This window comes from Trichosurus vulpecula, chromosome 2, assembly GCF_011100635.1.
Source record: "Trichosurus vulpecula isolate mTriVul1 chromosome 2, mTriVul1.pri, whole genome shotgun sequence".
In the NCBI taxonomy this organism is placed as follows: Eukaryota; Metazoa; Chordata; class Mammalia; order Diprotodontia; family Phalangeridae; genus Trichosurus; species Trichosurus vulpecula.
The window spans coordinates 24302609-24324880 of NC_050574.1; the positions used below are offsets into that span (position 1 = coordinate 24302609).

A 22272-nucleotide genomic window follows, 5' to 3' on the forward strand; every position below is an offset into this window, starting at 1 on the left:
GAACTTCTTGGTCACGTTTTATGAGACAACATTTATTGTTGTCCAACAGACACCTTTGTGGACTCTGCTGCTGCTTCACATAACATTCAGCTTATTTTATTTTATGTGATAATCTGGGGATAAATGAAACACTGAAGGAAATGAGGCCAGAGAAATAGCCTGTCTTTTATGAGGAACGCTTTGGACAGTCAGTTATAGCATCCTCTGTGTCCCCAGAATTCTCCCTTTTCTGGTGGTGCTGTGCAGAGTTATATTGTAAGTGGGAGAGATGTGGTCCTTGACAGCTTATGATCCATTGAAGGAGACAGCATGGACACAGATATCCATATCTTAGTGGTCTGCACGCAAGAAGTGCTTGCTAAAGGGTGACCAGCTGGGCCCCTGAAATACAGGAGGCATGACTTTGTCCCTAAGCTATGGGAAATCAGGAGGGTGGGAAGATTGGAAGACTGTGAGTCAGCAAAACAATTATTTGGATGATGGGGGAGCCAGGCACTTCTCAGAAGACTCCATGGAGCAGCTCAGTCTTTCTTTTATATTGGTGCTGAAAAGGGTGAAGTTACTGAGATGTGTTTGATGGCTGTGGATGCCTCAGAATGATTAAGAGATGTTAGCTGAGAATGTTAACTAAAATTGTCTTCTTAGAAGAGTCTCAGATTTATATACACGTATTTAGAGACAGGGAAAATAAACCTTTGGCTTCCTTCTGATGCTATGGCTTTGGATCACTTTGTTGCCAAAGAAAGGATTTTGCTTCATTGTGTTACCTTTAATCACAGTCCATTAATGTTATGAATTTTAAAAGTCAAGAGCTTCCTTCTTCTGATACATAACTCAAAGAGAGAGGCCTGGCTGATCTGAAGTCTAAATGTAAAACAGACTTCGAGTCGACTGGCCTGTGGAAGTTTGGGTAGCTCACTGACCAGCCAGTGGTTCTCTGTGGCCTTTGAGAGAAAGTCAGGGCCCTTCTGTCTGACATTCATGTCTCTCTGGTGAACAGGGCAGCTAGGGTTGGTGCAGTATGTAGAGGGCTGGGCATGGAGTCGGAAGACCTGAATTCAAATGCGGCCTCAGATACTGACTGTGTGACCCTGGGCAAATCACTTAGTCCTGTTTACCTCAGTTTCCACATCTGTAAAATGATCTGGAGAAGCAAATGGCAAACCACTCCAGTATCTCTGCTAAGAAAACTCCAAATGAGGGGCAGCTAGGTGGTGCAATGGATAGAGCACCAGCTCTGGAATCAGGAGGATCTGAGTTCAAATTCGCCCTCAGACACTGGACACTTAACTAGTTGTATGACCCTGGGCAAGTCACTTAACCCTGATTGCCTCACCAAAAAAACACACCAAACCAAAAAACTCCAAATGGTATCACAGAGTCAGACAAAACTGAAATGACTGAACGACAACAACAAAAAGGAAATAGGATTCCTCTGCCTTTATAAGCATATTCCTTTGCTCCCCAACACAAACCCTGCACAGCAGCCAGAGGGCTGCCTCCCTGTCAAATGCACCCTGCTTCTTCCTCACTCCAGGCCTTATATCCTGTACTTCCCTCCACCTAGAATGCTTTTCACTGTTCCCTTAGCCTATTAAAGTCCTACCCACCCTACAAGGTGAGCCAATTTACCTCCCCACCAACAAGATTTTCTCCTCCTCCTCCAACTAGCATTGTTCTAGGCATCTGGTAGTGCAGTAGATAGGGCTAGGCCTGTGGTCAGCCTCAGACACTGCTGCTGCCTCAGTTTCCATAGCTGTAAAACGGGGATAATATCATAGCATCTACTTCCCAGGGTTGTTGTGAGAATCAATTTGTAAAATAAAATTCTTAGCACAGCACCTGGCACACAGTAGACACTTGATACATACTTTTTCCCTTGTTCTTTTCTTTCTCTGGCTGTAGCTGCTATATCATAAATTAGGTCCAAAGCTAATTTACTCATTATAGCAAATATCAAGCATTTAGTTAACATCATACAGTTAACACTTTTGTTGTTGTTCTGTACCTATGATATCACTGGTGTCGGGGAATTCCTAGTTTTGCAGCCCCCTCCTTTGATGCGGGTCAATGATCTGTCTGTAATTTGTCACCTTGAACAATTTTCTTGAGAGATTAATGTACTTGCCTATAGGAGACCACTGCTGTGTATCGGAGGCAGGACCTAGATTCTAATGTGCCTTGGTCTTGAGTATCAGGGGATTTCAGACCCGGAAAGGACCTAAGCCATCCTGGAATTCAGCCCATCCTCAGAAAAGAATATTTATTGAAGCATCACAGCGAGTACGGCAGTCCTCTAACCTCTGCTTCAGGAGCTTACCTCCCAAGGCAGCCCCTTCTCTTGGGGAGCTTGAAGCGTCAGGAGAGTTCTTTTTTCCCTCAGTATCAAGCCTAAATTTGTCTTTTTTCATTTCCATCATTACTCCTGTTTCTGCCTTCTCAGTCCAAGCAGAATGGGTGGAATCTCTCTTCCACATGGCATCCTTTCAGGAACTGGAAGGTGACGGTCATATTCCCCCTTGAGGATTCTCTCTGACTGTCCAGACATCTCTCTTTCCTTCGGTTAATGTGCCTATGGCACGAACTTGTGACGCATCACCATTCAAACTACCCTTCCTGGACACTTTTCAGCTTATCAGTGCCCTTCTTAAAATGTGCTGAACGTGGCATTCTATATATGGTCCAGTTGGGGCAGAGTATAGTCGGACCGTCATCTCTGTGTTTCTGGAGACGCTGTCTTGCCTTTATTGGTCACTGATTCATTTTGAACATTGTCGAGGAGGACTGTGACATCAGGGAGGTGATGCCATAACATGCGAGTGAATTGGGTTTAAGTGAGGCAGGGCTCTGCAAAGTCACCAGCCTCACTTTCTCCTCTGGAGTCAGCTGGGTCCGGTGGCGAGGTGCACTCCACTAAAACCTGCAGATCTTTTTTAGATAAACTTCTGTCTTCCTGAGCTGCCCCCAGATCGTCCCTATCAAGCACATTTTGTGAACCCAGGGGTAAGACTTTGTGTTTATCCTTTCTTCTTCTGAGATTCGGTGCTGTTCTCTACCTGTTGAGATCTTTTGAGATCATGACACTACATCCAGCATGCTAGTGATCCCTCCTAGCTTTGTATCTTCCACAAATTTTACAAGGAAAGCACAACAGAATTTTGGAGTTTGAGGGTATTATTTGATGGCTCGGACTTCTTTAAGAAGTGGGAGCCAATGCTAGCTGTTCTTCTTTCATTAAATTTCCTTATAGCAAACTTGATATTGACTTAGGAGACACCCTGAAACTTGTTTTGTTGAAAAAGTCCTTGATGTCAACTTGTTTTTTGGTAATTTGCATCTTTCTCATAAAGTTGGTATGAAGGCTGCGTAATTTTGTGATCTCCCGGACTCCGTATCTTGGCTGACTTTCTGCAAAGCTAATTATTGAATGAAAGACTAAAGTATTCTTCTCCCAAATGATTTCTCCACCTTCAAGAAAATGATCTTTTTCTTTTTTGGGGCTTGCTGTCCTTTGTCTTGTTAGCTTCATTCAAAGCATCGTTCATTGCTTCTGGGTCACTAACATAATGGGTCTTGAATCCCTGATTGTCAGCTTGTGGCTACTTCTTGATCTCCCTAATACTACATTGTTGATGAAGCGTGAAGAGAGATGAGCATCCTCTCAAGGACATGTTTGGGTGGGGAGAGCTTATTAAACAACACAAACATTCTGTATCAGCAGAAGATGATGACGAACTTTCTGCAGATATCGCATAAAGTCACAATTTCTCCCAGGCCTCCTTAGCATTTGACTTTGTTGTGGAATTTAAGCAAGTATTCTTGTGTCTTTAAGAATGAAAATGGAAGTCCTCCCTAGTGCCTGCATCCTGGACTAACTTTCTCATGAAATCTTTCTTTATAGTTGTCTCTTGTTCTTTGGTAAAACCCTGGCCTACCGACTGAATCAGTAAGGGCATGTCAGCATGCAACAGGGATGGTCAGAGTGCTCCCAGTCTCCAACTCTGCTCGTGTGATTGCAGTCTATCCATTTTTTGTCCTCCAGGTCTTCCTTTCTGTTTGCCTTGGGATCACCTCCATTTGCTACATTGGAGTCAGCCCAGTGCATTCGGGGTGCAGATGCAACTGCCCTCCCCCATTGTCCATTTATAATGTTAGGAGGAAGAGCTGGAATTCTCCTTCCCATCCTCATCCTTGCTGAAATTCTGTATTAACAAACTGTGAGGCTCTAGGAACAACTGGGTGGCACAATTGCTTAGCTTCTGGCTGATTCCTGTTGGAGTTGCCACGGGAGACGGTGTTCTTCCCCACATATCTTGTCAAACTTTGCTACTTCCATGCCCACTGGCCCTGAATTTGTTGGAGTGCAATGTTTATTAGCTTTGTAGCTTCCAGCAAAATCACTCTGGCTTAAATGTGGCCTGGAACCAGTGCATAGCTTGGGTGTGAACCTGTGTGAGTTTTTGTTTATTTGCATGATGCTGTGACCTACCTCTCCCCAAAGCTCCTGGCTTGAGCCTTCATTTAGGGAAGGGTTTCCCTCAGCTCTGACAAATCAGCTCGTCTACTTTATGCTTTGAAATAGACTTTATCATCACACCATCACACGCCTACCTAATGCATAATGTTTCAGTTGTCATGACCGACCCAGGGAGGACTGGGTAAGGGGACCAGTCCCCAGAATGATTAGGATTGTTAGACCTTTTCCACTCCATTACACAATTTTCAAGTTTCTTGCAATGGATTTAGCTGCTGGGACGTGTAGTAAAAGAGGAAGTATGCATAATGGACGAGTGCATAGGAGACTAGACTTGGTCCAAATTCTGCCTGGCAGTTATTAGCCCTGTGTTTATGGGCCAGTCACTTGACCTCCCTAAGCTCCACTTACCTTACCTGTACTACAGAGATGACAATACATGTAGTACCTGCCTCATAGTTGTCCATTGAGAGGATATCTGTAAAGTACCTGCAGATGTTCAAGTGCGATGTGAATGTCAGCTGTTATTTAGGGAAATGAGCAGGGATTTTCAGGGATAATGGGCACGGTCAGGCTGGAATTCAAGGATCTGGGGTTCAGACTCCACATCCCTCATTCTTCACCTCCAAAACATATGGATTGCGGGTCCCTGGGCAAGTCACTGAGGCCTGGTAAATAATAATAACAATAATAACAGAACATATTTATTATATACTATATACTATATTTATAGCATAATTCATATTATAATTATCCAGATGGTATATGTTATAATAATACTATCTAAATATATTAATATAATCATGCAAAACCACATCAACCTTATTGCCTTCTCACTTTTCCAAGTGTTCCTTACTTCTTTGTGACAAGATCTTTACCCCAGAGCCTCTCTCTTTCCTTCAGAAGTGCTTTCTTGGAGCACTCATCACCACAATTGTGTTTCTGGTTTGTTAGCTTGATGTGTGCATGAGTAAGTGAGTGTGTGCTCTGTGGGTTTCCACACGGTACAAGGTAAAGTCAGTAAAAGAGTGATGGTGCCCTTGGCTGGTTCTTCTTGCTGGAGAGGATTTTAGGTGATAAAGGAGAACTAAGCTGAAGGGTAACAGATGTTGTTTTGTGTTTTGTAATCCATGTTCTTTGAATTACTGAATCGTAAAATTTGTTCCTGGAGACTTGGATTGTAACTGAGGCCTGTGCTTGTTTCACCAGTTAGGAGTTCAGTCTGTAAGGAGGGTGAGCTGTGACTTGGGGTCTGGTGTGGTGCTTGGTCTGTTGCTTTCTTTCTGAGTGGCTGGAACCATATCCCCAGCTCTCTGGGGTGCCCCGAGCCAGCAGGAGGAGTGCAGCTTGTGCACTTGTGATGATCCATCCACATACCACACTCTCTCCCCGTTCAGATGATGCACTGCGGAAGCCTCGCCTCCAGAAGTCTGTCACGTGGTATTTGGACAATCTGCTCTTCAACCTATATCCGTCGCTGGAGAAGTTCGAGGAGGAACTTCTGGAGCTCCTCAGTCACGACCGCTTGAGGGAGGTATGGTGTCACCTTGGGCCCCTGCTTTTATAGACAGAGTCCTGAGAACTGGAGGAGCTCCCTAGTCCTCTTAGAGAGAGGGAGGGTCCCTTGAGTCCTGCTGGGAGAAGCAGGCCCAAGCTAATATCGAAGATGGGAGAGAAGGCCACTGATGAAGTGGTTTGGGCTTTAGTGGAAGTGAGACACTTTGGTTCCAGGTCCTGATTCAGCATTTGAGGGAGTTAGTTATTAAAGGGTCACAGCTCAGCTTTTTCTTTTGAAATATAGCAACATCACAGGCCCAAAGCAGAAGCCCCTGAGAGCTTCCGGTCCGTTGGTTCTCCATTTATGACAGGAATGTAGGATGGATGCTGTTCTCCCAGGACTAGATCCTTCATTCTGCTCTGACTGGCCCTAATTTTCACAGTTATTTTGATATGTCTTGAACAGTTTTCATTTTAAAAGAAAATTAAATTGCTGAATGAATGAAGGGGAAGCCTTGGAGCAGCACCAAATTTGCAAGGGTCATTTTAAGACAATTTGGCTTAGTTTGAGGGGATAACCAGGAATCTAACTCCTACCCCCACATAGCTGATTCTTTCAAAAGGGCTCATGTTATCACTTAGGCCTTTTCTGTCTATTTAAATACTTCTCTTTAGGCAGGAAGCTCAAGAAAATGACAATGTCATTGAAAACTAGCAGCTGAGAGAGCTCACCTCTTTCTTCCACTTGCTACATCACATTCCAAGAATTGGTTTTTGAATTGTTAATCCTGAAAGTTTGGTTAAAGGAGGCAAACAAGCTAGGTGATAGAAAAATCCATATTGTTTATTATTTTCCCTTAAAGCATAGCGGAGCTGGCTTACTTGTACGTACAAGGAGTCAGAGCATCAGTTCTGACTGTCTGAACAAAGAAATGAGAAAACTTATATACGATATTTTTAGCAGACTCAGCAAGCCTGTGTTACCTCACTTTTATGATCCCCATGTATGTTTAACCATGATACAAGAAGAGGATTTTCCTTAATGGAATGGACAATAGTCAGGATAGTTGACAAAGTGTCAATTGGAATTACAACCCAGGATCTCTGTATTTAATTTGCCATTAACATTCCACAACATAGTATATGTCCATAAAATATTAAGATAAGAAAAAGTCACATAATTCAAGATAGTTCCTCAGGGCTAAAGGTCTCATCCTTAATGGCCATGGGCAGAAGAAGGAATAAATGTTCTTCAATCAGCCCCATCTGGGCTTGTTGACATAAGATAGAGGTATTCTGAGTTTACTCAGAGAACAAAGAGACTGTTAGGATCAGGCTTTTCTTCTGGTTAATCAGTTTAGACTCTGAGTCTTATTGAAATTACAAAAATGATATAAAATGGTATAAAATGTTCCACAGAATCCAGTGATGCCCTTGCTGGGTTAGAAAGGAGCTTTGGCTTCTCATCTCTCCTGGAATTACCTTTGTCCTCATTCACAGCTTCTCTTCACATCTTCCCCTGTAGGAAATTTGCTTAAGGCATGCCTTGTCCTTCCATGTTGAGAAAAAACAAAGAGCAGAGAATCTTCTGCCCTGTGTGATTAAGGTTTCCTACACTTCTTTTGTGCTGATAGGATTTTGTGTAAACACTCAGATGTGTATGCATAGTGGAGTATGCAGCATGAAGCCTGCCTTGAGTTACATTTTTTCCTCTCCCTGTTATGGCCAGTTAGTTTGTGCTTTCGGGGAGTCAGGCTTTGTGCGACAAAAATGCCTCCTCTGGGATAGATGGGAGATCCACCTGACCTCACTTGGGGTTCCTTATTTGTATAATATAGCCATTTGAAATAACAGGAAGACTCCCCTATGTTCGTTTGGTACTTTGCAGCTTACAGGGAGCTGTTGCTCGTGTCTTCTCTAGGAAACACTGACTGCCATGCTTTCCACTGGGCTGGGCAGAGACTAGCCAAGGCCAAAAGCATTAGCTTTGCAAATGAGTATTTGCATAGGGCATGTCTTGGCTCCCAGATTAGTCCAGTGCCATTTGGATACTTACTACAATTTGACCGACTAGTGAATTGGGGTTTAATGGCACTGATCATCCTCACTTAGGAGGCAGAGAATTGGAGAGCTCTTGTGCTTGCTGAGGAGTACTATGTGTGTTCATCTATCACAGATAGCCGGGCATGGGCAAGTGAAGGACAAGACCATCACATGTATCATTGAAGGCAACCAGAGCCGATCTGGCTTTCATGTTCCTGCTGAAATTCATGGTATCAGGGCAACCCTGCAGCTCTACCAGTTCAGAAGGGAATTTTGTTTTCTTGCAAGAAATCTGCCAATTTGAAGTTGGTCCCTGCCCATGGACCACATCTGACTCCTGCCAGTTCATCTAGGCACCAATTATTTGTATAAACAAGCCTTGTAACTTTCCTTTCACTGAAGTGGCCCTTTTCTGCTGTTGATTGTATTTATTTATTTTGTAAGCTCATAAAACCAGATCTTTCTATGTTAGAACGAGGAAAACTTTATTTTACCAGACTGCCTCATGTGCCAAGGGCAAGCCTATTCCACCTGAGATCACTATAATGGTCTTTTGGGACTCAGGGGCCCTCTTGAAAATTTGAGTTGAAATTAACCCTTATGAATAGGCTCCCTTTGGAGTATTGACTAGATTTTGTCAGTTTCTGTAAATCTTTTCTAATTTCTTAAGATCTGCCTTTAGAAAACAAATCCAGACCTTCAAGGTGTTGTATTTTATTATAGTGTTACTACTGACTTCTAAATCTCTTTTTTATTGACAGAATGATGGTAACTACTGGAAATATTTTGTATTTAGAAAAATCTTTGACTTAAGATAAATGTCAGATGATTGTTAATGTCTCAGGAAGAATTGTGCATTGCGGGGTTTTCTTCCTACTTGTTAAATAGAGTCTCTTTACAATAAATATATATTTAAATACATGCAAAAAACCCCCTATTCAGAGTGCAAATAAATATAGGGGATGCCAAATATAAGTATCTAGACAATTTCGTATCTTATTAATTTTGGAGAAAAGATCAATCAGTGAGTATTTATCGAGTACCCACAAAGTACTTAGCATTGTGCCTAGTCACGAAGGAACTAGGCAGAACATTTTTAATGGGATAACTTGCCATTTGAACCAAGAAATGAATTCATAGACTGGTAGGGAGTTGCACAGTCCTGGACTTAGGCTCTAGGAATATAATGTCTAAGAAATATTCATTGCTGTCTGGCCACTCTCTCCCATGGCTATTGATGGCGCACTGTGCTTTCTTAGCTTCTGGGGATAGCGTTGTTCCCAGGAAACAGAACTCTGAACATCATGTAGAGGGGGCATGATAGTCCATGCAGGTTAAGAGATCCTTGTTCTGGGCTTGTGTTATATGCTTGTGAGTCACCATAGAGAAGTGTGGCATCAGGGATGAGCTATTGGAAGCTCCTCCAGGAATGGGTCCATCCTCAGATACACTGAAACTGTCCCTGGCCAGTAGCCATAGTAGCCTCATCATAACTATTCAGTCAAAACAATAAGCTTTTTTTTATGTGCTGGGTCCTGTGAGGAGCATGAGTGAATGGATTGATGGATGGATGTATGGAGGGAGGAAATAGCATTATTAAGTGCTTACTATGTGCAGAGCTCTGTGCTAACAAGCCCCTGGGATACAAAGAGAATTAAATGGAAGAGAGGCAGCCTGGCTCTCCTGGAGCTCACTTTCTAATAGGGGAGACAACACAGACTAGTTTCTGCTGCAAATCAGATGGATGGAAAGGTCCTGTGGTCTTGAGGTGCAGGTATAAAGCAGATAGAAATAGGTCATCTTTCATGTCATTTCTGCTGATAATCATATCCATTTCTCATGTTGAATCATTTGACTTTGGTGGCAAGACAAGAATTATTTCCTAGGATTTCAATAGATGATGCAGAGAAAGCTGCAGGATCAGCATTTGCAGAAAGTGGCCAGCTGTTAGGTCCGCAGGGGTTGCTCTTGGGATGATGGCTGTGGGGGTCTGGGGGGCATGGCCAATTCCAAGGCTTTTGGCCTTGCCTGTCCAATGGGGGAAGTTGATCAGCAGATGGTGATGGTGAAGGTAAGGAAAGTAGGCTCCTTCTCCACAGTGATTGATGCTTCCCCTCATCGATAGTTGCAGAACCCAGACTGGAAGCAAGACTAGTGGTCTGGGGGCCACTGCTATTCCCAAAGACCTTGGCTTCAGGACCCCAGGCTATCTTCATCACTGTGTGAGGCAAGATGGTGGTCACTGTTGTGGTAGTAGTTTGTCTTGCCTGGAACATTTTCTCTTTTTCTTAGAGTGTCTTGCTGCTTCAGCTAGGCCACCTTGCTTATTCAGTTGGCAGTTGGTTAGCAGTTGGTAGGAAAGTGGATGTAAAAGATACATGAGGCCTGAACTCTACCTACAAAGGACTTAAGATTTATTTTGGGGTGGGCTGGTGGGTGGGCACATTTGGGAAGAGGGAAGGGAATTTGGAACTCAAAGTTTTAAAATCAGATGTTCAAAAACAAAAAAACTTTTTGTATGCAACTAAAAAATAAGATACACAGGCAATGGGGCGTAGAAATTTATCTTGCCCTACAAGAAAGGAAGGGAAAAGGGGATGAGAGGGGAGGGGGGTGATAGAGGGGAGGGTTGACTGGGGAACAGGGCAACCAGAATATACGCCATCTTGGAGTGGGGGGGGAGGGCAGAAATGGGGAGAAAATTTGTAATTCAAAGTGTTGTGAAAATCAATGCTGAAAACCAAATATGTTAAATAAATAAATTGCATTAAAAAAAATAAAAAAAAAAAAAAAAAAAAAAAAAAAAAGAAAAGAGAATGAACACTGTGAGGTTGTAGATAAAAAATGCCTCTCTCCCTTTAGTCCTCCTCTACTCCCAGCCATCCCGCCCCCTCATGCTAAACTTATTTTCCTAATGTACCACTCTGATGGCATCACTCTCCTGCTTAGAAAACCTGAGTGACTCCCTACTGTTTGTCACAAAAAGTCCAAACCCTTTAGCCTCGCTTTAGAAGGAGTCTCCTTCTAATCCAGCTTTCGGGCCTGATCCCCCTTAGCAGCTCCCCCAGTGTGCCCCATCCACACACTCGTTATTCTACAGACACAGATTTCACTTGCTCAGCTTTGTGGTTTGGGGCGTATTGCTCCTTTTACCTTAAATGTTGGCATCCCGGATATCTGCTGTTGTTGGGGTTTCTAAGCCCTCTTCAAAGGCCAGCTCAAGTCCTACCTGCTCCTGGAGACCTTTAGTCCCCTGTCCAGAAAGAGTCCCTTCTTCCTTTGAACCATCTAAGCACCTTGGATCATTCTATTTACCTGTAATTTAGTAATGTTTGTAATTGTATTGCTAAATTGTAAACTCCTTGAGGGCAGGCTCTATGTCTTACTTATCCAGGGTTTATGTGTATGTGTGTGAATATGATGTGTATGTCCGAATATGTATAGATGTGTATGTAGATCTGTGTATATTATATATGTAGATATACACAGATATACATTATTGGCTCTGGTGATATATATGTGATCAATGTTATTAATTTATATATTGCATACGTTATATGTCACACATAATATAATAACGTGTTGTATATATAATATACTGGATTATGATTGGGGCACCTAGGTGGTGCAATGGATAGAGTGCTAGGCCTGGGATCAGGAAGACTCATCTTCCTGAGTTCAGATCCAGCCTCAGGCACTTACTAGCTGCGTGACCCTGGGCAAGTCACTTTACCCTGTTTGCCTCAGTTTCCTCATCTGTAAAATGAGTTGGAAAAGGAAATGCTAAACCACTCTCGTATCTCTGCCAAGAAAACCCAAAATGGGGTCGCGGAGAGTCAGACACGGCTGAAGATGACTGAACAACAACGTATTATAATTAACATATTAACAATAGGCCATTTATATCTGCTCTCTCTCTCTATTGCATATGTGCATACATCACCAGAGCTAATAATAGCTAACATTTTATAGCACTCTGAGGTTGGCACAACATTTTACAGATATTTCATTTGATCCTACGAGGCAGGTGCTATCATTATCCTCATTTTACAGACAAGGAAACTGACACCGACAAAGGCACTGTGTCTTGTCCAGAGTCACACGGCAATAAAAGTATGAGGTGGGATAGAAACTCAGGTCTGTGGAGCTCAAAGTCTGGCACTCTGTCTCCTGTGCCATCCAGCTGCCATATTAAGGGCAGCTAGGTGGCACGGCGGATAGAGCGCCGGGCCTGGAGTTGGGAAGACCTGAGTTCAGCTCTGGCCTCAGACCCTTACTAGCTTTTTAACTCTGAGCAAGTCATTTAACTTGTGTTTGCCTCCGTTTCCTCACCTGTAAAATGGGGATGCTAATAGCCCCCACCTCTCAGGGCTGTTGTGAAGCTCCAATGAGATCAGATTTTAAAGCACTGAGCACGATGCCTGGCATATAGCAGGTGCTACATATTGTTTATTTGTTTATTATTATTTATGGCTATTGTTACTTTTCTTCAATACTTAATACATGGTTGATGAATGAATTGTGTCATTCTGTATGTGTCTTGTTGCATCCACCAGTTTTTAAGCTCCTCGAGTCTTAGTCATCTTTTTATCTCAGTGCCTTGTGTATCAGCAGCCAGTATCTGTTAAATGTATGATTGAGTAGCTCAAGTATGGTACAGTTAGTTATTTCACAAGCCCGTGTGTTCCATGAGCTGGGCACAGGGGATACGAGGACCAAATTGGAGCAGACCCTGCCCTCAGGGAGCTTCCATTTGCAGTGGGGGGGAGAAGGGTGATCTGGGAAGGCGTCGTGAATGGGAAGCAGCTTCTTAAGCTGGACTGTGTTGGGGTGATGGGACTTCGCGGTGAAAGGGGCTGCAGCAGTCACTTTGGCAGGGATAATGGCGTAGGAGACTCTGATGTGCATTTGAGTACAGAGTTTGTAAAGGCGGGGAGCAGGGAATGAGGCTAGAATGTGGCTTGGAACTAGATTCTGAAAGAATGGCCTTTAACTTCTGGTTTCATAGTGTGAATCTGTCCTGTGGACAGTGGGGAGACGCTGAAGGGTTTTGAAGAGGGCAAATGTGACCAAAAGAGGTGTTTTGCACAGATTCATCTAGAGAGAATGCAACATGGATTGGAAGGATGGAGACCAGTAGGGAAGATGCTTTAGTTTCTCTATCAGGTGCTCAGTTAATCAGTGAGCAAGCATTTATTAAGCACTTACTGTATGCTAGGCACTCTGTTAAAGACTGAGGAAAAAAGCCAAGTTCCCCCAAAACCAAACAAACCCCCCAAAAGTCTTTCCCCTTAAGGACCTCAGGTTTTGGTATTAGAGAAACTGGGTTGTGGTCCCCTGCTCCTCCATGTACTCCTTGGAGCACCTTGGGCAGGACTCTTCTCTGCTTGGGCCTCAGCTTTCTTATCTGTGAAATGAGTCCCCCTTCCCAGCTCCAAATTCATGATTTTGAAATCCTGGTGACACTTGAAACTGAAGCAAAGGATACATGTAAAAGGCATTCCAAAGGAAAAATCTACCATGCTGATTAGCTGTGTGGGGGGAGGGGGAGGGAGAAGCCAGAGATGACTTCTCATTGCCAGCGGGGGGCAATTTTCAAATTCTGATTATGTATTGCCTTCATGGCTATATTACCTAGCCATTGATATCCTCATTTTGTAGTGTGTGCTGTTAGCAAATTAGCAGTGACATTTGAAAAATTGCTAATCAGAGGTAGATTTGTTCACACCTTTTCTGGAAAATGTGGTTTTGTCCAACATAATCTCATCACTGACATGCAAACACAAAGCAAAGACCAGGATTCATGTGGAAACATCGATTCCCTTTGTGGACTTTTGCTCCGTTTCCTTTCTGCACGATTTGGATTTCACAAGAGTAACAATGTTTTAGGAATTAAGGAGTTTTGTGCATTTCCAGAAAACTTTTTATTTTTAATTTTTATTGTCTATATTTTTGTTAGTCTTCAGTAGGCAGACACCCAGTTACCCTCTGTGGTTTTGTTTTCATTATCCCAAGACTAATAGGCTGATTTTAGGTTAGTTCGACTTGATTAATGGACAAAGGAGAAAACTTGAAATTTCAAGGATCATTTTGCAATGATCTTATAATTTAATAAACAATAATAACCTGGAGGAATATCCCTGTTCATTTGTCAAATTGTCTGTATATTTTTTGTTAAGATGAAATACTTTAATATCCAGTGATCACTTTGGGGCAGATTCCATTTTTATTAGTTTATGACTTATTGCTTAAATATTCTTTTCCTTCCCTCACTCCCCAAATATCCTGTCTCTGAGTCCAGCAGGAATCACAAAGCACAGAGTGTATCAGCTTTTGAAGTGCCTTCTCCGTTTCCTATAATAAGACTCATCATTGTCGTAATAATAACTAACATTTATGTAATGCTCAGTGTGTGCCGGGCTCTGCGGTAAGAGACTCACAGTTATTACCTCGTCTGATCCTCACAACAGCCCTGGGAGGTGCTGGGGGTGCTGTTACGATTCATTCCCATTTTACAGATGGGGAGCTGCGTTGTGGTGGTGTGGTGATTGGTGTCATTGTTGAGTTGTTTCAGTTGCGTCCGACTCTTCAAGACCCCATTTGGGTTTTCTTGGTAGAGACCCTAGAGCGGTTTGACAGATGAGGAAACTGAGGCAAGCAGGGTGAAGTGACTTACCCAGGGTCACACAGCAAGTAAGTGTCGGAGGCTGGATTTGAACTCAGAAAGGCCTGGCACTCTATGCACTATGATGCTACCCAGCTGGCCTAGGGAAACAGAGGCCCAGGAAAATTAAGTGACTTGTCTAAAGTCACACAGGTAGTAAGCCTCAGAGGTTCTCTGACCCCAGAGCCGGTGCTTTTCCCAATAAATGCTTTTTGATTCATCACTTCTTTTGTGTGGAAGACTCAGCATAAGCTTTTTCTCTACTTGAGAGTTGTCTGTTCAGTCTTGAAAATCTGGAGTGAGAGTTTGTTCAGCCAGGCATTTCAGAGACCGGCAGAGTGGTGAGAGCAGCTAGGTGGTACAGTGGATAGAGCGCCGGGGCTGGGGGCAGGAGGACCTGAGTTCAAATTCGGCCTCAGACACTTACTAGCTGTGTGGCCCTGGACAAGTCACTTAATCCTGTTTGCCTCAGTTTCCTCATCTATAAAATGGAGAAGAAAATGGCAAACCACACCAGGATATTTGCCAAGAAAACCCCAAATGAGGCCACAAAGAGTCAGACAGAACTGAACCGAGTGGACGACACTAGCAACAGAGGGATGACAGCGTCACTTGGCTTGTGTGGGAGAACTCACCACTCTCTGAGCCTGCTGCTGAAGCGGGGCAGCTGTGGTTAGGCCATTCGGCCTGTTTTCCTCAAAACCATTTTCACAGCGGAGTGCCATAGAGAAGTCCTCACCCACTTGCTGGGGCATTTTGGGCTCAGATCTCAGTTTCCTACCTTGCTCTCTCCCCTGGAGTCTCTCCTTGGGAGCACCCTTCTTTCTTTTGTTCAGAAAACGGGCTCATTTTCTTTTGCAGGACAGCAGTGCCTTGGAGAAGGTGGTAACGATTCAGGAACGGCGGCTGCATGTGGGGGTGCACAACGGCCTGCTCTTTGTTCAGAAGCCTCAGGTGGTGGTGCTGATGCCCGAGAGTGAGGTGGTCCTGGGGCGCTCTGGGACTCTCAGCAGGAAGCCTTCTTTCTCTGCCAAGATCAGGTAGTGAGTGGGCCTACGGCTGAAATTTACCCTGTTCTGGTCAGCACTGGCAGGGGTTGGGGGGAGGCAGGGTGGGAACAAGGAGGGGCTTTGCTCACTCAGGGCTCCCTAGCTAGTGAAATAACACGTCGAGGCAGGAAAGAATAAACCACGGGTTTATGGAGAGATAGCACTTTTATTTTTGGAAAGAGATGCCTGCCCCGCCCTCCTCTTTGCTACCCTCTCTCCCTCTCCTCTCCTGTGCCACCCTGTGCCACCCTGCCCATTAAGTGAGATTGTGAAGAATCTAGTGTGTCTTCTTCAGCTTTGTAAGAGAAGGTGATCAGGTGCCCCCAGGTGCCATTGGGCATGGGGCTGATTGCCCTCTAGGCATATACTCCTGAGGAGAACAGGCCTTTAATCCTGGGTTCTGGGCTCAGTGCACCAGTCCTCTAGGTTGATTCTCTGCCAAGAAGATGAGGTTTCGGTTATGCCACTTCAGAAGTTACTGATGCCAAAACTTGCCTTTGGTGCCAAGCAGTACAACTGTCTTGGCATCTACTTACCAGTCTCCATCTCTGTCTAGCTCCCACTGCTGCCCCAGGATGCATCTGCCATGTCCTGTCTGATAGTTGCATGGACAATGTTTTCCATTTGTCTGGTAGGAGGCAGGGTTTTGAAAAAGAAAAAAAAAAACCATCTCTTGGGAGCCATTGATGTAACCTGCTGCCTTTCTAATCCAGTTCCAGAACCCAGGCCCTGGTCTTGAGAAGCCGCATTCACCTGACAGAGATGGTCAATAACCCAGCATTTGCAGTGATCTTCCAGCTGGAGTATGTATTTAATGCTCCTTCGGGAGTGGAAGGGAAGGTAAGAATGAGCAAAACTCCCTACAGATTCCTTCTCTGAATCATAATTTTAAATGCACAAAATAAAATACACAGGATTACAAATAAAGCCAATTATATTGGGATGTAGCTATCAACATATTTTTAAAAACTCAAGTTCATGGAGCCCAGTTGTTCATTGCTGAGGATGTGAGCGTCCTCAGGGCTGGTTTGTGGGAAGCAGCGTTTTGGAGTAGAAGAAGAATGTGATTTTGAGGCTGAGATAACTGAGATGCTTGGAATTTCAGATCCCTGGGCCTCAGGATCGTCTTTTGTAGAAGAAGGGGGCGTTGCATTAGACATCCTCTTTGTGTCCCTTCCACCTCTGAGAGCCCAGGAGCCTCTAACCTTGAATGGTTCTAGGATCCAGGCTTTTCTAATGGAGATCCTCCCACCCTCAGCCAGAGAACAAGCCTTCCAACACTGGCTTCATCTGGTCTAAACAATTCATAGCCTGGTGACTCACTCTCTGCTGATAAACTAAGTTAGTGGTTGAATGACAGATAGAGAGACAGAAGAGAGAGACAGAGAGACAGTGAGAGAGAGAGAGAGAGAGAGAGAGAGAGAGAGAGAGAGGCAGAGAGGAGAGAGAAAGAGTGAGAAAGAGTGAGAGTGTGTGTGTGTGCGTGTCTTGCTGGGCATGCCTTGAAGCATTGCCTTTGAGGGTCTAGGCCCCACTACCATGATGGGCCCCTGGATGGAGGCAAACTGTGGTCCTCAGGGTAAACATAGTGTCCTGGATACTCTTTAATGTTAGAACTATTAGCAACACAGACCACAGCCATGGTGCACAGTTCCAAAAAGTGTTTGTTCTTTCTGTTCCATCTCTGTTCCAAACACCTCCTGTGGTTCATTCTACTAGGTATCCTCTCGCTGGTTAGCATCAGAGTTTCAGCAGCTGCTCTGTGACAAGGTGGCATCACTTCCCATCTATTCAGTGGCTAGAAAAATGAAGTGAATTACAGAATGCGTGAGGCATGTTGATCAGGCTTCTGTCGTTCAGTCGTTTTTCAGTCATGTCTGACTCCTCATGACCCCATTTGGGGTTTTCTTGGAAGAAATACTAGAGTGGTTTGCCATTTCCTTCTCCAGCTCATTTTACAGTTGAGGAAACTGAGGCAAATAGGGTGAAGTGATTTGTCCAGGGTCACATAGTGAGTGTCCAAGGCCAGATTTGAACTCAGAACTTCTTGACTTCAGGCCTAGTACTCTATCCACTGTGCCCCCTAGCTGCTCCCTGATCGGGCTTCAGGATGCTTCATTTCCTCCTTCCAGTAACCTATGTGTGAGTTTCTCTCAGAGCCAAGGTGAAAGGTTTCTGGGAGACAGATGGTAGAAACATAACTTTTATTAATTTTGTAAATTTTTTGTCTTTAAAGAAAATTATCAGGCTGGAAAAGTATCTTCTGAGTTAATCTCTGACACTGCATTACTTATTCTAGGCTTTTTCAGGCACTTCATTTGCTAGAAGAGGTTTGGAATGGTAAAGAGGGGTTCACTTTGATCTTTGGAAAAAGAGATCAGACACTCCAGCTCCCCTCCCATCCCCACCCCCCCCCATGCTAGTGATACCTTCAGTGAGATTTGACTTGGCCTTGGCCCTCTAGGGTTCACATTCCCTCACCACATGAAAGGAAAAGCATGCCCTCTCAAGCACACAATACCTGAGAGACAGGCACTGTGTTCATTCTTCTCACTTAGGAGTTACATTGATTTTAATGAAACCATTCCACCTAGATTCTTCTCCTCTCTAATTATCACTGGAAATCAGGCTCAAAAGCAAATGTGACATTTTAGGTGGTTATAAAGCAAGTGACCCCTTGGGGTTGAGTCTGTGGCTTCCCAGAGAACAGAGCCCCCAAGTCAGGGGAACAGTCACAAGGGGTGAGCGGTTGAGCCACTGACTCTGCCCCCAAGGCCTGGATTAATGGATACATTCATCAGTGCTAAGTTGGCATCAGATGAGACAAAGGACCAGGCCAATGGCATGATTTGGGGCCTGGAGCTTAAGTTGGGGGTTACAGCATTTCTCCTTTTCTAGTTCTATCTTGGCTGTGTTCTCATTTACATTTAGATAACGTCCCCTTAAGAATATTTATTATAATTTACTCCGCATTATATAGTTTCTATACATAAGTGATCCATTTTTCTTCATCCTTTATTTCTTTTTAATCCTTGTTGAAATGCTTAACGCAATGGCAAGGGGTTTGGACATGCATCGCTGCCCTCATGATGTTTGGGAATCAACCTGCACGATAGTTCATACATTTTCTTTGACGTTGTGGTTTTTATCTTAACATAGACTATTGGACTCAGCTTAACTTTTGTAAAATGGACTTTCTCCAACATAATCCAGAGAGAAATGATGCCAGGGTATGAAGTTATTGTCCACACAAATTACTAGCTTTGTGGAACAATGAAAATATGTTAAATGTTCCGTTATTGGAGCCTGTGTGAAGTCTGAAAGCAGGCCAGGATGAGCAGGTTTAGATGCATGATAAAAGCAGCAGAAAATACCATTTGCCAGACTGGCTTGGGTTCATTGTCCATTCAGCTCAGTGATCGGCTCCTGGGAGGGACGCTGAAGAAGAGATGATCAGTCAACCATCGACAACCATTTATTAGATTCACTGTGCTGAGCTTGGGGCAGACAGATTAAAAACAAAAACAGCCCCTGCCATCTACAGGCTTAAGCTTTGGGAAGGAGACAACACATAAGTAAATAGGTGCATACGAGAGACAGAGTAGATGGCAGCCAGGGCTGAAGGGGAAGGAGGAAGTAGCCGGGGGGCCTGAGAACGGCCTCTCACATGAGGGGATGTGTGAGCTGAATCTCAGAGGAAGCCATGATGTCTATGAGGTGGAGTCAAGAAGGGAGAGCATGAAGACTGCCCGGTACAAAGGCATGGAAGGGAAAGATGGGGAGTATGAGGACTGCCCAGTGTAAAGGCATGGAGAGGAAAGATGGAGAGCATGAGGACCGCCCAGTGTGAAGGCATGGAGGGGACAGATGGAGCTTCAGGTGTGAAGGACAGCAGTTAAGTCCACTGCGGCTGGATGATAGGATGTGTGAAAAGGGAATAATGAGTAAGGAGGCTCTGAAGATAGGAAGGGCAGACTTCAGTTTGATCCTCGAGGTAACAAGTAAGTCCTGGAGCATTTTGAGTTGGGGATGGGTGGTGGTGTTGGTAGTGACATAGGGGAAGGACTGGAATTGGTAAAGACTTGTGGCAGGGACTTCCATAAGAAGGCTGTTGGAAAGAAGAAAGGAAGGAAACATTAAGCACCTTCGATGTGTCAGGCCCTGTTAAGTGCTTTACAAATATTGTCTCAGTTGATTCTTATGTCAGCCTCATGAGGTAGGTTCTGTTATTATCCCAGTTTAGAGAAAACTGAAGCCGACAAAGTCACACAGCTAGTGTTTGTCTGGGGTCACCTTTGAACTCAGGTCTTCCTGACTCTGGGCTTAGCCCTCTATCTACCACCTAGCTGCCTCAAATAGTAGTTCAGGTTACAGGCAATAGGGCCAAAACTAGGATGGCAGCTCTGTGAGTAGAGAATAGGGGATATATATGAAAGATGTGGAACAAGAAATTACAAGATTCACCGACCAATTGGCCATGATGAAAGGAGAATGGCACCAACATTACCAACCTGGGTGATTGGAAAGATGGTGGTGCCCTTGGAAGTAAAATGGAGATTCAGAAGAAGAATCATTTGTGAGGGAAAGATGATAAATTCTCTTTTGAACATACTGGATTTTAGCTGCCTGTGGGACACCCAGTTGGTGATACAGACTGGAGCTTAAGAGACACTAAGGCTGGGTATATCCACTTGGGAGTCATCTGCATAGAGAGGATCATTGAAGCCGTGGGAACTGATGATATCACCCAGTGAGATCGCATAAAGGGAAAGAACGAAAGGATCCAGGACAGTCTGGGGGACATTCACAAGTAGTAGGCCTAACTTGGATGACAGTCCAGTAAAGGAGACTGAGAAGGAATGGTCAGACGAGCAGGAGGAGAACATGCAATGGCCTCTATGATGTCAGCTGAGAAAGATGATATGTATTCATCCCCCAGCTAGTCTAGGGGGAATCTGTTTAAAGTCTTTTTAAGCCTGTCAGGTCTACATTCCTTCAGAGCTTTGCTTATCCTGAGCTTGTCTCTCATGGTGGAATAGAAATTAGTGCTTTGTGGTCTTAATCATCTTTGTAGTCTTTCATGACATTTCTGGTTTTCCTTTCATATGACTGATGCTGCCTAAATATTTGTGGAATTGAATTAATCAATAACCAAAATAGAAAAAAAAAAGCCAGGTAAAAAGAAAAATGCATTTCTTATTCAACCAGCCCATTTTTATAGACCTCCAAAGTGTTGGACTTTTTGAAGGTAAGGAAGTGATGGTCTAGAGTGGGAACTCTTACTCTCTTTGTGTGTGGACCCCTTTGACAGCCCCATGATCAGGACGGTGTTTTTTAAATAATTGGAAAAAATGTTAAATTTCACTTTGAGGTTAGTGTATATGAAGAATTAATTTTTATTTTTTTTATCATAGAAATTCACAGATCCACAGAAATCTAGCCATGTATTCCTTGGCAGTCTGTAGACCCCTGGTTAAGATCTCTTGGTCCAGAGGTTCTACATACAAAGTTCTTTCTTCTATCATATTTCCATAAATGAATGAAGGAAGGAAGGAAGAAAGGAAGGGAAGGAAGGAAGAAAGGAAGGAAAGGAAGGAAGGAAAGGAGGAAGGAAAGAATGAAGGGAGGGTGGGAGGAAGGAAGGAAGGAAAGAATGAAGGGAGGGTGGGAGGAAGGAAGGAAAGGAAGGAAGGAAAGGAGGAAGGAAGGAAGGAAAGGAAAGGAGAGAAGAAAGAATGAAGGGAGGGCAGGAGGAAAGAAGGAAGGAAGGAAAGGAAGGAAGGAAAGTAGGAAGGAAGGAAAGGAAAGGAGGGAGGAAAGAATGAAGGGAGGGCAGGAGGGAGGAAGGAAGGAAGGAAAGGAGGAAGGAAAGAAAGAAGGAAAGAATGAAGGGAGGGCAGGAAGGAAGGAAGGAAGCATTTTTAAAGAAGTTATTCTGTACTAGACACTATGTGAAGTTCTAGGTCTATAGATACAAAAAGAGAGAGCTCCTGCCCTCAAGGAGCTTACATCCTAATCAGGGGAGGCTGGGAAAGGGTGTTTTGGTCTATGAAAACAGAAACATAGCAAGTGGAGCCATGGCACATTCAGCTGACTTCAGATGTTCCCTTGTGATTGCTCCCTCTGGAGCCCACTGTCTCAGATCTGAGACTTGCCCTGCGTGACTTTGTGTATTCTCCTTGGGAACCCTGCAGCCATGCTATCGTGGTGGGGAGAGCTCTCTGCCTCGAGTGGTTTCCAGACCAGGGACTGTGCTTCACCTTGGCTGTCTTCCTACCATCCTTTTCTCTCCCCCTGCCGTTTTTCATTTCCTCCTCTTGGTAAAATCAGTACATTGTTATTATTATTATTATTAATGGCACTGTACTAAGTGTGTTACAGTCGTTATCTCATTTGGCTCTCAGAACAACCCTGGGAGGTAGCTGCTATTATTATCCTCATTTTACAGATGAAGAAACCAAGGCAGGTGGAGACTAAGTGACTTGCCCAGGGTCGCACAGCTAGGGAGCATCTGAGACTGGATTTGAACTCAGGTCTCCTGACTT

General features: G+C 44.0%; 1 protein-coding gene across 1 annotated transcript in view; it reads left to right on the forward strand.

Moving 5' to 3' along the window:
- NPHP4 (nephrocystin 4) overlaps positions 1–22272 on the forward strand; it is a 161947-nt gene that overhangs the window by 31787 nt on the left and 107888 nt on the right. The window contains 3 exon segments of the mRNA XM_036747336.1: positions 5872–6008; positions 15540–15718; positions 16441–16567. Coding sequence (XP_036603231.1) covers positions 5872–6008; positions 15540–15718; positions 16441–16567 — 443 coding nt within the window.